This window comes from Condylura cristata, unplaced genomic scaffold, assembly GCF_000260355.1.
Source record: "Condylura cristata isolate star-nosed mole 26May11 unplaced genomic scaffold, ConCri1.0 scaffold00023, whole genome shotgun sequence".
Lineage (NCBI taxonomy): Eukaryota > Metazoa > Chordata > Mammalia > Eulipotyphla > Talpidae > Condylura > Condylura cristata.
Genome location: NW_004567124.1, coordinates 16,895,015 through 16,910,734, shown reverse-complemented (window position 1 = coordinate 16,910,734; position 15,720 = coordinate 16,895,015). Strand labels below are relative to the sequence as shown.

General features: G+C 39.6%; 1 protein-coding gene across 3 annotated transcripts in view; it reads right to left on the bottom strand.

Annotated features, from left to right (window-relative positions):
• FAM214A (family with sequence similarity 214, member A) overlaps window positions 1-12,812 on the bottom strand; it is a 72,285-nt gene extending 59,473 nt beyond the window's left edge. For all 3 annotated transcript variants that reach the window (XR_001145731.1, XM_012728720.1, XM_012728719.1), the window contains exons 1-2: window positions 11,876-12,812; window positions 11,424-11,538 (exon numbers count right to left, since the gene is read on the bottom strand). Coding sequence is in view for 2 of the 3 variants with exons in the window: in XM_012728720.1 (XP_012584174.1) it covers window positions 11,424-11,439 (16 nt within the window). In the remaining variant the exon portion in view is untranslated. The remainder of the gene's footprint in view (window positions 1-11,423; window positions 11,539-11,875) is intronic.
• Window positions 12,813-15,720: the final 2,908 nt, after the last annotated feature.

The window sequence follows — 15,720 nt, the reverse complement described above, 5'->3', positions numbered from 1 at the left end:
CCATCACCAAATCACCCCTGTGCCACCACCATAGTCCCGTGCATTTCCCTCCCTTCCCCCCCCTACAATTCTTTTTCTTTTTAAGGATTTATTTACTTATGCATACAGAACTAGGGTGTAGGCCAGAGGTACAGGGGTGGTGAGAGGATTCACCAGAAACAGTGGGGAACAGAACAGGCAGATTGATGAAGAACACTGCTGAGGGGAGCAGTGGGCCGGTCAGGAGAGGTCTGCCGCAGCCTGTGTATCACCTCCATGTGGACCACCTCCATGTGGATCACCTCTGGGGCTGGGGAGCTTACTCTCACTGAAGCAGCCACGGCCAGCTTGCAATACTGCGCTTTAACTCGTGGCATCACCAGGGAGGGCCCTACAATTCGGTTTCAATTAAAGATCTTGGAATGTCATTAATAGTTCCTTTCCTTAAATCTACGTTAGTCCAAATGTTTTTAAGCTAAAAAAATTTTAAAAGCCTGCTAAAATCTTAACTGCCCCTTTAGATATTTTTTTCCAAAACCAGGAATTTTATTCACTCCTACCTTTACCATTTCCTGATAGCATACTTTCCCTTCTAACTGCTGTTCAACAAGAGAGTCTAACTCCTTTCTACAAAAGGAAGCAACTTACTTCTTTAAAAGACACTGATTAAAGACAATATTGGGACAACTAAAGAAATGTAAACATAATTTTACAAATATTACACATTGGTAATGTATCAGTGTTAAGTTTCCTTGAGTAGGGGAATTGTACCATAGGTATGTAATAGAATGTTCTTATTTTTAGGAGAAACACAGAGCAGAATAGGATAGTAAATGTTTAACTGGCTCTTCAGAGAAAATAAGTCCTGGTTTGTAGCACTGCCAATTTCCATGGGGCAAATACTGACACTACTGTACTACTGCTGATTTTAGGCAACCAACTTGATGTAGAGTTGGAAAAGAACGTAAATCATCAGTGTTCACTGGCTGATACCAGTTTGCTCCATGTTGAGGTACACAGGGACTTATTCTCAAATTATATAAACAATAAAATAGAGAGTAATCCCCTCTCTATGCACACACATCTGTCTGTCTGATCTACTACCTACCTATTAGGAGAGATAAAAGTGGCAAAATGTTCATGACTGATCTATGGAAAAATATCTGGATGTTAATTTTATGATTCTAACTTTTCTGTGGGCACATTTTTTTAAGTTAGGTATATTTTTTTAAAATTTAAGTTAGATACAAGTTTTAAAGCTGGCAATGTAGGGAAGGTTAAAGAAACCATAAGGCCAAGTCTTTGATAAAATGAATAAGTCAGAATTTGTGTGTCACTGTTTGTCAAGTACATCAAGCATGACACAGAATTTTAGTCCAAAGTTATTTTCAGAACAAAACTAAAAAAAAAAAAAGAACCCATTTTGTCCATATTATTAAAGCTATTCTACTCATTTATTGTTATAAGTAGTAATGACAGTTAACTAATGTTATAAAGTTAAGTATTAATGGGTAGTGTGATAACCTTTCATAAAAGGAAATTACTGATTTAGTTATAAAATGTTAAAAAATCTCATGGGTCTCAGAATCAAGATTTATAAATGACCTGCCTTCAGATACTAATACCAAACTTCAAAGTCATTTAAGAATATGTAAGTTTGGGGCCTCCCTGGTGGCACAAGGTATTAAGTCTCAGCACTATGAAGCTATCTGCAGTCACTGCAGCACAAGTTTGATCCCAAGCCAGGGAGTTGACCAGTATGGCAGAAGCAGACCTCTCCTGTTTTGCTGCCCACAGTGTATTTCAGATCTGCCTGTTCTGCTCCCCACTCTGCCTCTGGTGAATCCTCTCACTCCCCCATCCCCACATCTCTGGCCTACACCCTAGTTCTTGTGTGCATAAATAAATAAATCTTTTAAGAAAAAGATAAAATGCTAATTTCCAACTTTACATTGTTTGGACTACCAAAAAAAATGTATTCATATTCCAAATAATGGTCAGACAGAGAAAATACTTATTACTTATAAATAAGTTATAACTAGTTTACCAGGTTAGCCTACCAAAAGTTTCTTCACCTATAATGACTTTTACTTGCAGCATCATGGAACAAGTCTAAATTCTGTGTCACAGAAACATAAGAACCATGCTAGCGCTGAATCAATGGTAGGTAATATTCTGAAATAAAGAAAATAGCAATTTGGGGCACCATTTCACCATTCTCATATTTTACTTCCACCTTCTATTATCCACACCTTCCTCAATCTCTTTTCTTGAACTCTGCTGTAAAAGCTCATTATGGTATATCATCACCCAGAAATGGCAAGCTCTGATTACCCACTTTCCCATCCCCATTGCATGCACATTACAGTTGTGTAGAGTTCAAGGCTGGTTTTGAGATTTTCTATTTGAATACTGGAGAATACAAAGTCTAACAATGCACAATAAGGATCTACTGATATCTTCATGCATGCTATGACAAGCCTTCACAACAGAGATCTGACTGGTTCATTTCCTCAATGCAGCTGACCCAAACTGTTTATCCTTGTAACACTTCCCAACTCCTACTGTGTAACAAACAGGTGCTGAAGTATAGGCTCTTAGTTCATCTTTCCAACAACCCTTAAAATTGATGGTGTTAGAATAAAGAAAAATGAAGTTCAGGTACTGTAATTTGCTCAATTACTCCCATCTGGCTGGTAAAATGTAGGAATAAGAATTTCTAAATTTTACCCCGACCCTTGTGGCATAACTCTTCATTCATTATAGCATGCTGCTGAAAAGGGCCCTCGTGAGCTAATTTTATAACAAAATATGGCCAATGTTTTAATATTCCTCAAAAATTTTTAATTAAATAATACACTTATTAATCTCTACATGGTATTTCAGTCAGGATAATGAGGGGAAAATAAAAATTAACCACTGGGTGAATGGATATTTTTAGACAGAGTGGCCATAGGATTCAGATGGCTAACCTTGGCAGTATGGAGTGATCCTGCCCTTGGGACAATACAGTTGACACACACTCATACTCACATACACAGCATTTCACAGCTTACACTGTTCTTTGACATCATTTCACCTGAGGCTCAGAAGAAACTTTAAGTCAGGTATATTTTACAGAAAACAGGTTTGGAACCTGATGCAAGTCATAGAACCTGTGTGACAGAATGGTTCCCAAATCTAACTTCTAACCTCTTGAGTCTTTTTAATTAACGTATCCTACCTTCTTAATTTTTGTCTCCGACCAGTTTCTTTCTGTCTCTCAGATACAGCAACAGGAATAAATTCAGCATGATGGATAGAGAGCAGAGAGCTTGCAGCAAAAGTTTGGGTGGATCATTTGTTAATCAGGTACACATAAATTAAGGACCACCAATACCAAAACAGTTTTTCTACTCTTTACTTCCTTTATAGGGGTCTGTTTTACTTAGTTGGATTTAGTTGCTACCTTCCTGGTAGTACAGGGTTAAAGTCTGTGCTATCAAGCTATCTGCAGCCACTGCAGCATGAGTTCAATCCCTAGCCAGGGAGCTGACACAAAGGGTGCAGCCGACCTCTCCTGTTTCGCCTGCTGCTCCCCTCTGCAGTGTATTTAGCCAATCTGTCTGTTCTGCTCCCCACTCTGTGGTGAATCCTCTCATGCTCCTGCAGCTCTGTCCTACACTTCAGCTCTTGTATACATAAATGAGTCAATCTTAAAAAAAAAAACAAAAAACTAATTGTGGAAACAGATTATAAACAAAGAAAGATAATTACAAAACCTTCAGTAAACACTGAAGAAAACAAACAGGCTGCTAGAACATAGAACAAAGGACAGCTAATTCAATAAATAATAATGGCCAACACTGATCTTTTTAGATAAGGTAGTCACAGAAAGTCTCTCTGAAAAGTAACATTTACACCAAGATCAAAAGAATGACAAGGGGCAACTCAAGTGGTGACTGCAGAGTACGGTTTCTAGAAAGAATAGTGGAAGCCAGGTCTAGTGCAATAATCAAACACATAAAAGGTGGCAAGTGGGACACAGCAAGTTCCACGGAAGAGACACAAAAGACCTTATAAACTTACAGCATGTCTATCTTTTATTATTATTTTTTAAAGATTTGCTTATTTATGCATATAGAACTGGGATACAAACCAGAGGCACAGAGGCAGTGAGAGGATTCATCAGAAACAGAAAGGGAAGCAGAACAGGCAATGACTAAGCACATTGCTGAGGGGAACAGCGAGTGGGTCAGGAGAAGTCTGCTGGGCCATGTGGATCACCTCTGGGGCTGAGGATCGAACTAGCACTGAAGCGGCTGCAGCTAGCTTGCAGTGCTGCATCCTAACCTGCTGTGCCACCACGGAGGTCCCAACATGTGTATCTTTTATAGGGTAAGGAAAATATGAGAAAACTCAACTCAGATTACTGTTAGATGTCTTTGGTGTTACAAGTAGATTATTGTCTAATATTTTGATTAGCTACTGGAGTTTTTACCTAATCCACTTTGTGTCAGCTTAATAAGAAAGAATAACATAATCAAGGAACAATTCTGATTTTTCACCCATTTCAGCAGACAGAATTAACTAGTGACAAACTGACTTTGGTATACCTACTGAGAAGGGCATACTGTTTTCCAACACAATTTTAATTTTACTTTATTATAAAAATAAGTCAGCATTATTTAAAGTTTAATATTCCCTCAGTTTTAAAAATCTTGAACGTCAAGTGAGGGAATAATATACCATAATTATATAGAAAATTGAGAGGATAAAGAAATAAACATAAATGTTCTTTGAGTGGCTAATTCATTTTTTTTATGCTTGTTCATGATGTATGGTGCTCAGTTCCCACCGATTTCATAATTTTTGAAGTGGGACCATTTAAAGTCACTCTCCCAATACTTAACACATTAGCCTCAAGTCTGCCTTCCAATTATCTTTTTTCTCATCCTTCAAAGAAATAACAGTATTCTGTCTATTAAAAAATTTCTTTCTTACTAGATGACAAGCAAAACACAAAAAACAGACAAGGAGCCTGTATGTCATTCCCCTTAGTATCTGAATCTCAGAAGTTGTTATCAATCTGGAAATTATTTGACAGTTACTGATATGTCAAGACCCAACAGTGTAAATGAATGACAGACCAACAGTACCTAGTTTTTGGCTTGAGATCACAGTGAGTATACAAAATGTGTACAGCCAAATTAGCCTTTCTTTTGTCCTCTGTAGCTTTTCCTACATGATTGGGTATTTCTTAAATTAGAATACGCTCAGCAATAATTCTTAAATTAGAATAGGTACAGTAATTACCACATTTAAACATTTACTATGTGCTAGTCACTGTTCTATGCACATTAAATACATTAACATATTTTATCCTCAAACTAGCCCTATGGCAAGATACTGTCAAAGAATATTGTTACCATTATAAAGACACCAATTCTGGGGCACAGGGAAGATAAGTTGCTCTCCAAGATTACATGCTTACCATTACCTGTTTTGAGTTTTCCTCAAGCCTCTTTTTAAACTAATTTGGTCCCAGTATCTTCAATATTTTGTCATAACTTACTGCTGCCAGTGGAAGGTTAACATATTTGAAGTGCTGCCATATCCTGGCTAGCCCTCTAATAAACTGTAACTTTGGGTAAGTTACCAAAGCTCTTTCTGTGACTCAGTTTCATTTATCTATAAAATAACATGACAGCATCTACTTCCTTGAGCAATTGTGGGCTTATAGATGAGTTATGTACTTTAAACTACTTGAAACAGTTCCTGGTGCAAAGTTTGTACAAATGATGGCTGTCATTAATACTACTACTGTCACCTCCACCAGGAAATTTAGCTCTGTTTAATCCAGCCAACAGTAGCTGTCATTTCTATTATTTGGTTAACATTGGTTAACAAGGAACTATTCTTAGCAAGTAAACCATGCAACTAATTTCCTTTCTATATTTTTGTAGTCCTTACCACTTCTTCCAACCTGGTACAGTTGCCCAGGAGATAACTGTTCAAGGTTAACAGAGTCGTGTTTATATTATGCTCAGGCTAGAGATCAATTTAGTAATATAATGAAAGGAGTTAGTCTGTTCGGGCTGCTACAACAAAATACCATAAGACTGGGTAGCTTAGAAACAACAGAATTTTATTTCTTACAGTTCTGGAGGCTGAGAAGTCCAAGATCAAGGTGCCAGCACATTCAGTGTCTTTTGACAGCCGATTTCCTCATAAACACCTCATAAACAGCTGCCTTTTCACTATATCCTCAGATGGGAGAAGGGGCAACAGACTTTCTTAGACTTCTCTTATAAGGGCACTAGTACCATTCATAGGGCATCAATCTGATGAACTAGTCACCTCCCAAAGGCCTGAAATCCTACTACCATCATTTTGGGATTAGGATCTAAATTTATGAGTGGGGGCGTGAGTAGGTGGGGGGGGGGGGGGGGAAGTATACAAATATTCAATCTATAGCCAAAGAAAGAAAAGCAAAGATAACACTCCTCTCAAGTTTTAATCTCAAAAAAAAAAAAAAAAATCAAATTGTTTGGTGTTTTCTTTGTGGAACAGGTTTTGTAACAATAGTCTTTACTGAAAAATGATCAATGGTCTACAATGTGTTCAAAATATAAACTGAAAGAGTCTCTTCAAATTATTAACTCACTGATGATTTATTAGATTTTATAGGTCTTAATCTTTCATCACAGTTGGAATTTCAGATAATATTCTTTAGAAACATCTGATGAAAAACCTATTTCTAACCTACATATAATTCATAGCAAATTGACATTTTTAAAGAACAGAAAGATTTTTATTCTGCTTAGATTACTCTTAATACCATAAACTTTGGACTTCTAAAACATTTGGGACTTTTGTAAAAATAAAAAAAAACATAAATCTTATATTCTATTATTTTGAAAATTAAAAAAGATTTATTTATTCATGTATACAAGAACTGGGGTACTGGCCAGAGATATGGGAGGTGGGGGTGGTTGAGAGTATCTACCAGAGACAGAGTAGGGAGCAGAACAGCATATAGAATGAAATACCTTGCTGAGGGGAGCAGCGGGCAAGACATGAGAAGTCAAGACCTTGGCCATGTGGGTCACCACCTTGGCCGGAGATAAGACTGGTGCTGCAATGGCTGTGGTTTGCTTCACAGTGCTATTTAACCCACTGTGCCACCAGGGAGAACCCTATTTTGAAATACGCCTTTAAAGGTATAAAACACATCACTCCTTCAAAAAGAAATAAGAAATAAAACATGAAAGCAATCATAAAAATGTTTGATTGCTTCTGCATAATGCCCATACTTTAAACTTCTCTTAAAGTACCATACATTCAACAATCCTCTTTAGGACCAGGTTCAAACTACATCTTCAGTACGAGGTATAATAATTTGATAATTTGTTTAACTTCTCTAATTGCTCAGCTCTAGTCAGTAGTTAATACAATTTAAAAAATCTAATTATCCCCAGGAATATCAGTCCACCCATGCTACCCACTATATATGGAAATCAAGCTTTAATTGTAACAACAAATGACAGGATAAAATAAATCACACATGTCACATATCTTTTTTTCAGTTTTCTATTTTTTCAGATATATACCTATCTGTGCATACAGATATATAAAGCCTATTAAATCTAAGTGATTCTTAGCAGATCAATGCAAAACCAAAGAAAAATAGAATAGCATTAGGCTATCGCACATGATTATTTCCTTACACCTGTTGAAGGATTTTGCAGCAGACAAACATGTGAGTATCTGTGTATCTTAACATGATAAAAGTTATTATTTAGGGCCCTCCCTGGTGGCACAGTGGGTTAAAACAAGCACTAAGAAACTAAAGCCACTTCAGCATGAGTTAGATCCCCCTCCCCAAGGGTGACCCACATGGCATGGCAGACCTCTCCTGATCCCCCCGCTGCTCCCCTCAGCAGTGTAATTCATCAGTCAGCCTGTTCTGCTCCCCACTCTGTCTCTGGGGAATCCTCTCACCACCCTCTGGCCTGTACCCTAGTTCAGTATGCATAAATAAATAAATCTTTTTTAAAAAAAGTTATTATTTCAAACCTACTATGCCGGTGATGTTACAGTGTAAGTCACAGCACTATGAAGCTATCCATAGCATAGTCACTGCAGCAGTTAGGTCCCCACCAGGGAGCTGACCCACATGGCTTATCAGACTTCTCCTGTCACACCTGCTACTCCCCTCAGCAGTGTATTTCAGTCAATACCCCTGTTCTGCTCCCCACTGTCTCTGGAGAATCCATGCCCCTGGCCTGCACCCCAGCTCTTATATGCATAAATAAACAAATCTTTAAAAAAATAAAACGTACCATGTACCAACCACTGTCGTATTTTATCCTCACAACTAAGAGAAGTTAGAATTATCTCCATTTTACAAGAAAATTATACTTTCAGGGATTGTGTAATGTGATGAAGTTTACAAAGCTAGCAAGTAATGGAAAAAGTATACAAACACAGGTCTGATTCCAAAGCCTTTGCTAATGATAACATCAAAGACTCATCATTAGCAGCATTGCCCAAGTAATATTATGTAACTGTTTAAAATAAATAAAAGATTTACCTCAAACTATGGTAAAATTTTATTGACTACTGTTAAATGTAGCCATCATGCTTTACAGTTACATCCCAATTATCTGAAAGTACATTAAAAGTTCTCCTAACTGACTTTCACTTATCAACCAGCAAGAATGACCATTGCTTTCACATAAGAGCAAACTGACACTGGGGGCTTATAGGACACCTTCTATAAAGTTCCTATGGCCTGCACACATCTACATGCTCAGTGTATGTTAACCAGAATCTGGTGTTTTTATCCAAACCTGTTTATGCCAGTCTATTTATAATTAACGTTTTTAAATATTATATAAACCAAAAATATGAGTAGAAAAAGAGTTTCTGTGGTGAAGACATTATTGAATGCTTCTATGATAAACATATTCTCTCTTCCACCAAAACAAATACCTATTGACGTAAATGCATACAAGACACATTAAAAAAGAATTTTAAAAGAATTTTAATGTAAAAGATTTTGCCCTCAGATTTTTTGGCCAAATCTTATTCCACTTCAAAGAAGACAAAATGCAGATCTTAGGATCTTATTGTTGTGGCTTATATAAGAAAGATCATATCTATCATATCTCTGAAAAACAGACCTAACTTCAATCCTAAAAGGAGCACTGATTCTATTTCAAAAGATAAATGAAATAATTAAGGTTTTTTGTTGTTGTAGTTGTTGTTTTGTTTTTCAATGATTACTCTAGCCAACCAACTTACCATAGCCAAACATGCATTTAGAAACTCTATTAAAGCACAGTTGCATACCACTAAGCAAATATTTCAGTCTCTGAAATGAGAATTCACCTACTTCATTCAGATTTTGTATGAATATCTGAATGGTTCTCCTATTTAGTATCATTTTATAGAGAACTCAGTACTAAGCATGTTTATCTAGTTCTTGAACATAGATTAAAATTAAAAGGAGGTAAAAATAGCTATTTTAACAAGAAAGACTGTTGAGATCATGGGAATTTAAGAATCTGATCCAAAATAAACCAAAAACCCAAACTAACAAAAAAACTCACAAATTTTTGCCATTTCTGGATAGTGACAGAGTGCAAAATTGAAGCGCCTATGATGTCCCTTTATTATCCTCTATATTCTTTAATTTTCTTTAAGGGAAGGGAAGCATTATTACTGTTTTAAAGATCTTTTCACATACCATGATTACAGTATGAAATATTTTTGGCATTTAAAGAGTAAAGTTTCAATTATCCAGAAAATTAACTCAGACTAATCTTTTGACAATAATGTGATGGGGGGGGGGGGGAAATTATCTAACCTTCATTGCCTGTAACTGTGCCTTTCCAACTACAAGTCAAGAAATCAGTTGAGTGAGTTGTGACAACAAATTTGAAAAATAGAAATAGAACAGAAAATACAAGACCACACTTCACATAGTAAAGGTAAGTATGTTTTATGAAAAGTTTATTTCAGCAACTTATCCACTTTGCAAAGCAAACACTTACTCTGGGTCAAAAGAAAACCAGGGGTCTAAAGATTCAAAGTTATTTTGACATATCACATTTACTAAAACTTGCATTCCCATCATTTTTACATCATCAGGCTAAAGAATGTACAATTTTAGAGAGAAAAGGCCTCTTTAAGAGTTTTGATAAATACATTATTTTCCCTAGTAATGTATATCAGTGTACAACTAACACTGGAGTTAGTACTGTTATACCCAAAATAGAAATGGCATGCAAATACTATTTTTTAAACTGCTTATGACCCCAAAATCCAAAACAAATAGTGACTTTGATTTTATTTGCTTATTTATCCTGAGATGCAATTATTAACCTTGGTGCCATTTTTCCAAAGCCGTTGATAGGGTACTATACAAGCAACCTGCTTAATTAAGAGCAAAACTCTTGCTAAAGCTTCATGCATACCTAGCTGATTTTGAAAAACGGTTAGATACTGAAAACTAACCTAAGATACTAAATTAAGCATGGCTTTCTCTACTTCTTTCTAATACATTTTATAAGACACTATTACCAAAGACACATCAACTATAAAAGAAAATGTCTTTGTAATCCACTTTGAAAAAATATAAATATGGTAAACAGTCAGTTTACTACATGTGTTTTAAAAATTCGGATGAGGATACATAAACATTTTGAATCTCAAAGTTTCAGATTTGAGGAATCTGTGATTCTAGTCCAACAACCTACCAAAATACAATAATCCTTTTCCTACAATGTTCCTTGGACTCAAATTGCCATCTGACTGAGAAGTCTTCATTCCCAGCTATTACTATATAAAAGTCTTCTAAAGTTGGTGGTTGCATTAGTCAAAATAAATGAAAAATGAGTTTTCGGTGCTCTTAAGTCCTTGAAAACTCAGCGCATACATTACTCTCTTAAGTCCTGAAAATAAAGGTTTAGAAATCAAAAGGTAAGATACACTTTTGGAGTTGCCTAAAACACAAAAATTCGCTAATGAAAGTAATAATAATAAGAATAATAAAATACTTGTCAACTCACACAATCTTAAATTTTCTCATTAAATTCAAATTCCCAAGTTGAAAAGCTTGCAAACTTCTTTAAAATTGTAGTTAGACTGGCTTTACTTAAAATGAGTAATGTAACTCAAAAATGGCAACAGATATAAATGCTGTTCTTGCCAATTCCATTTTGAGTTACACTAGAGTTTCTCTTGAAACTCTAGCTTTACACTTTGGAAGAACATACTTCCCATATAGAACCTAACTCGTTTCCTGGCCTGGTCCTTGAACCTCAATGACTGAAATCTGTAACAGAAACAAGCAATCATGCAATACACAAAGAGTTGACCCTTAGCGCAGAACTAGGTTAATGCGTCTAAAATGGGGCAGAGGAAAAAAAAAAATCCTACTTAAATAAATCATTTACCTCGGTCTGGCTTCATTTTCACATCCAATTTCCACTGAGGGTGCTGAGAAACACACGTGTAGGTTCTTTAACAGGCTTGCTGCTGATTCTGTGGCTACTGCTCCGTTTCCAAATGCTAAAACAGATCCAAATAAAATTAATCTGGCCCTGTTCTAACACCCGGACCTTGCAAGAAAACTACTGTTAACAGTTAGGCCTCTTCCTGGCACTAACTGCAGTGACAGCACCATCCGCAGGTCTGAAAAAAGCAAAACTCTCTGCACCGCCTCCGCCAGCTCCTCGGGTCGGAGCACCCTTCACTCCCCAACCCCCGCCCCGAGCTCTCCAGGCCAAAGTGTCTTTCTTTGACACAGTCTCCAAAGCAAAAGGAGGATCTATTTATAACCCGAGGTACCAGCAAGGAGGGAGGGCGGAGTGGTGAAGAAGGATTCGAGCAACACAAGCTAACTAACCCCTTTGTAAAACTGGCTGCTGGAAACAGTGGCAGCTCCGCAGGGGCCGGTATCGGAATTCTGCGACCTGGTGCCCGAGCGCAGAAACTCTCCAGGACCCCGAGCGCCCCGCCTAGAGCTCCGCCCGCCCCGCCGGGCCTCACCTGTGTAATTACCCTCTGGCTAGCCTTCCTGCGGCGACCGCGGCCAAGTTTACCCGAGAGTCAGAAAGAAACGCGAGTCATCTCCTCGCGCCCAGCCCCCAGCCCCCAAACAGACTCCTGGGGCGCCCGGGCCGCCCTCCACCAACCCCTGGCCCCGAGTGGCCAGGCCTGAGGTCGGCCGCGGAAAGGTGTTTACAGCTGGGCGCTCGCCCCGGCTCTGCGCAGCGTGCGCGCTGCGGGCCGCTTCCGTCCCGCCGCGGCCCCGGATTTCCTTCACCCCCGCGGCACGGAGCACCGCGCCTGCCCCGCTCTCCGCCGGAGAGTTGTTTTCATGGCTCCCTCGGCCGACCTCTGCTGACTAACTCTCTCTCCCCTCCGGTCCCAATCCCGCCTCCTCTTGGCACTTCGCTTCGCCGCTAGTCCAGCGGCTCACATCACACTCCCACCTCAGACCCGAGGCTCCGAGAGGCGCAGGGCCGGCGAGAGCGGAGGGTGGCGCGCTGCGGCCCCTGGGGCTGCGTTACGGGACCATGGGGGCCCGAGACCACAAGCCCGACGCTGCTCCCCGGCGCCCCTGTGGCCATCCACCCCCGCCTCAGCCGCCGCCTCGCCCCGCTCCCAGTACTCAGTCCCTCACACTGCCCAACTCGCACCCGAGCCCCGCGGCCCCCGGGCTTCGCCCGCCCGTCGCCCCGGCCGGCCCGCTTGCCCCGCGCCTCTGCCAGCTCCTCGCCCGCCCGCTGTCTCTAGCTCTGGCGCCCCAACTCCCGGTCCCCCTCGCTCGCCCAGTTCTTTCTCTGCTGTTTGCCCTGTCAAAACACCGCTTGGGTCACGTGTCCCAACAACAGCCAACCCACCGCTCGTCACTTCCTCCCCGGCGGCCTCCGCGGCGGGCGCCCGGTTGCTATGGCAACGGCCCGCGCGCCCCGGGCTCTAGCCTGGGGGCTTGGGTTTCTTTGCAGGTGCTCCACGGCTGCCAGGGCGGTGTGGAGCCCGGGAGACGGCGTGAGGCGCCACGCGCGTCCGTGGCCCTCGATTCCTGCCTGCGCTCCGACTCCGCCGCGGCGGATCTGAGCCCAGGAATCCGTGCAGCGCTATTAGAACATAGGGTAACTGGGGAGATGTCATTCGAGGGCCTGCCCCAGACGTGAAGGATAATTATAGTCTCTTCCTCCTCCACACGAGATCCTGGCGCAGTTGTGACCGAGCCTCAAGTAGTTTGCAGCGTAATCTGAACCTAAAGTGGCCACCACCCGAGGGTGGACAAAAATGCGCGGAGGAAAATGGGAAGGTTAAGAACAAGAAGCCCCCATTACCCTTGATTTTCCCAGTTCATTAAGGATTTTAAGTAGGATTCAGAACCCAAACTCCCGAGGCTCTGGCTTTGCTAAAAATAACTTTTATAACATCTAAATCTCTGACTCATCGCAGAAGGGCACTTTTGACACCATGTTATTGTTGGGGAACTGTAATTTTGTTGTTGTGCTATAACAATGTGACATGATGACATTTCGTATTGTGATGTTGTGTCATCAACTTAAACACAAACAGATGACAAAGATCTGCGTAATTTAAAAAAGCAACACTAACAAGTACTGAAGCTATTAGCCACCCAGTTTATAGACAATGTATATACTGGCTTGTGAGCGCAAAACAGAGACAGGGAAAAGTACAAAATTTGCAATGTTTTTTGGTTTCATTAGAAAAGCTTTTTTTTTTTTTTTTTTTTTTAGAAACAATTTTGCATAGAGAATCACAACCGGAAAGTACTCAGTTAGGTCTGAAGATGTTTTACCTAAGTCTTTATGTACTCTTATTTACAGTAACTATGCATTACTTGTAGGTCAGGAAACTTTTTGTAAAGTACAACACTGGAAATTACATTTTTTGGCCTTAGATCTACCAAGTGCATGAACTTTCTATTAAGAGGACAAAGTGATATTTTTGAAATGTTTTGATATGTACAATGAAATTACACCACAGTGATCAAACTTACTTCTAAGATTTTATCCAATCAAAACAGGGTAGAACACTCAGGAATATAATGTTTCATTTTCACTGAAGTGCACTAACATTATGAAGATGAAACCACCAGCAGCATCAGTTTCTTAATCTATGTAATGGCTACAAATGTTGACACCCAGTGGATTTGACTTTGATATTATTGAATAAGTATTTCATGAACTGAAGTTTTTACTTATTCTACAATCACTTCTCAATTAACCTTGGTAATGGGAGACAGAAAGAACAGTTACAGATAATCCAAAAACCTAAATTTAGCACAACAGCTGGGACCAAATAACAACTATTGTAAAAGGCTTACTGAGTGAACAGGCAGCAAGATCTGTGATTTTTAGCTCCTCTTTCCAAGCCTAATTTGCAAGAGGCATACAAATCAGAGAAATGTTAACAGCAGAAGCTTAAAATATTGGGCAATCTTGAATACAAACTATTACTTTAAAAAATAAGTTTTATAAATTTATAAATTTAAATGTTACCTTGAAATTTTTTATGAGAATAAGATCTGTTTAAAAATTGGAGATTGAGGCTTCCCTGGTGGAGCAAGGGATTAAAGTGCAGCATTATATAACTATCGAAAAGCCACTATAATACAAGTTCTATCACTGGCCAGCAAGGTGACCCACATAGCTCAGCAGACCTCTCCTGTCTCACCACTGCTCCCCTCAGCAGTGTATTTCAGTACATCTTACTGTTTTGCTTCCCACTCTGGTGAATCCTCTTATCCCCCCACCCCTGAGTGCTGCTGGCCTATATCCCAGCTCTTGTATGCATAAATAAATTAATGTTTTTTTAAAAATGGAGATGAGGGACTCCCTGGTGGCCCAAGGGGTTAAGTCTCAGCACCATGAGGCTAGCAGCAGTCACTACAGCACTGAGTTTGAACCCTGGCCTGGGAGCTGACCCACATGACACAGCAGACTTCTCCCACTTGCCCACTATACCCCTCAGCAGTGTATTTCAATCTGCCTATTTTGCTCCCTACTCTGTCTCTGGTAAATCCTCTCACCCAATTCCACCCTCCACCTCTGACCTATACCCCAGCTCTTGTATGCATAAATAAATAAATCTTTTAAAAAAATTGGAGATCATTATGGCAGTGGGAAAAAGTATTTGGAAAGTATGTTTTTCTTATTCATTCGTCATTCAAGTTACTGTTTCATTCAGTATATGTGCTAGGAATTTACTCTTCTCCAACCCGCTGCGCCACCAGGGAGGGCCCATATGTTTAAATCTTAACCCCTATACTGTGAATATAACATTATTTGGAAATAGGCTCTTTGCAGTGTAGTCAAATTAAAATGAAGTCACACAGGATTGCTTGTGGGCCCTAACTCTAATTAGTCCTTATAAAATAAGAAATTTCAAGACACAGAAAAGATGACTGTGTGAAAAGGCAACAGAGATAGAATGATGCAGCTGCAAGTCAAAGATTTCTGGGTGCACACACTCTGTTAAGAAGCAGGAAGGATTAGGATTCTTCCCCATACTTCAGAGGGGGAAGGCCCTGTCCCTAACTTGATTTATTCCTATTAGCCTTCACAACAGCCTGAGAAAACTGCTGTTGTTTTAAGCCACTCATATTGTTTGATTTTGTTAATTGCTCTCAGAAACAAAGAGAATGTTAGCAAAGATGCTTTGCTGATACTGAAAATTTTCTCCTAAGCCCCAGGTTCTGAATGG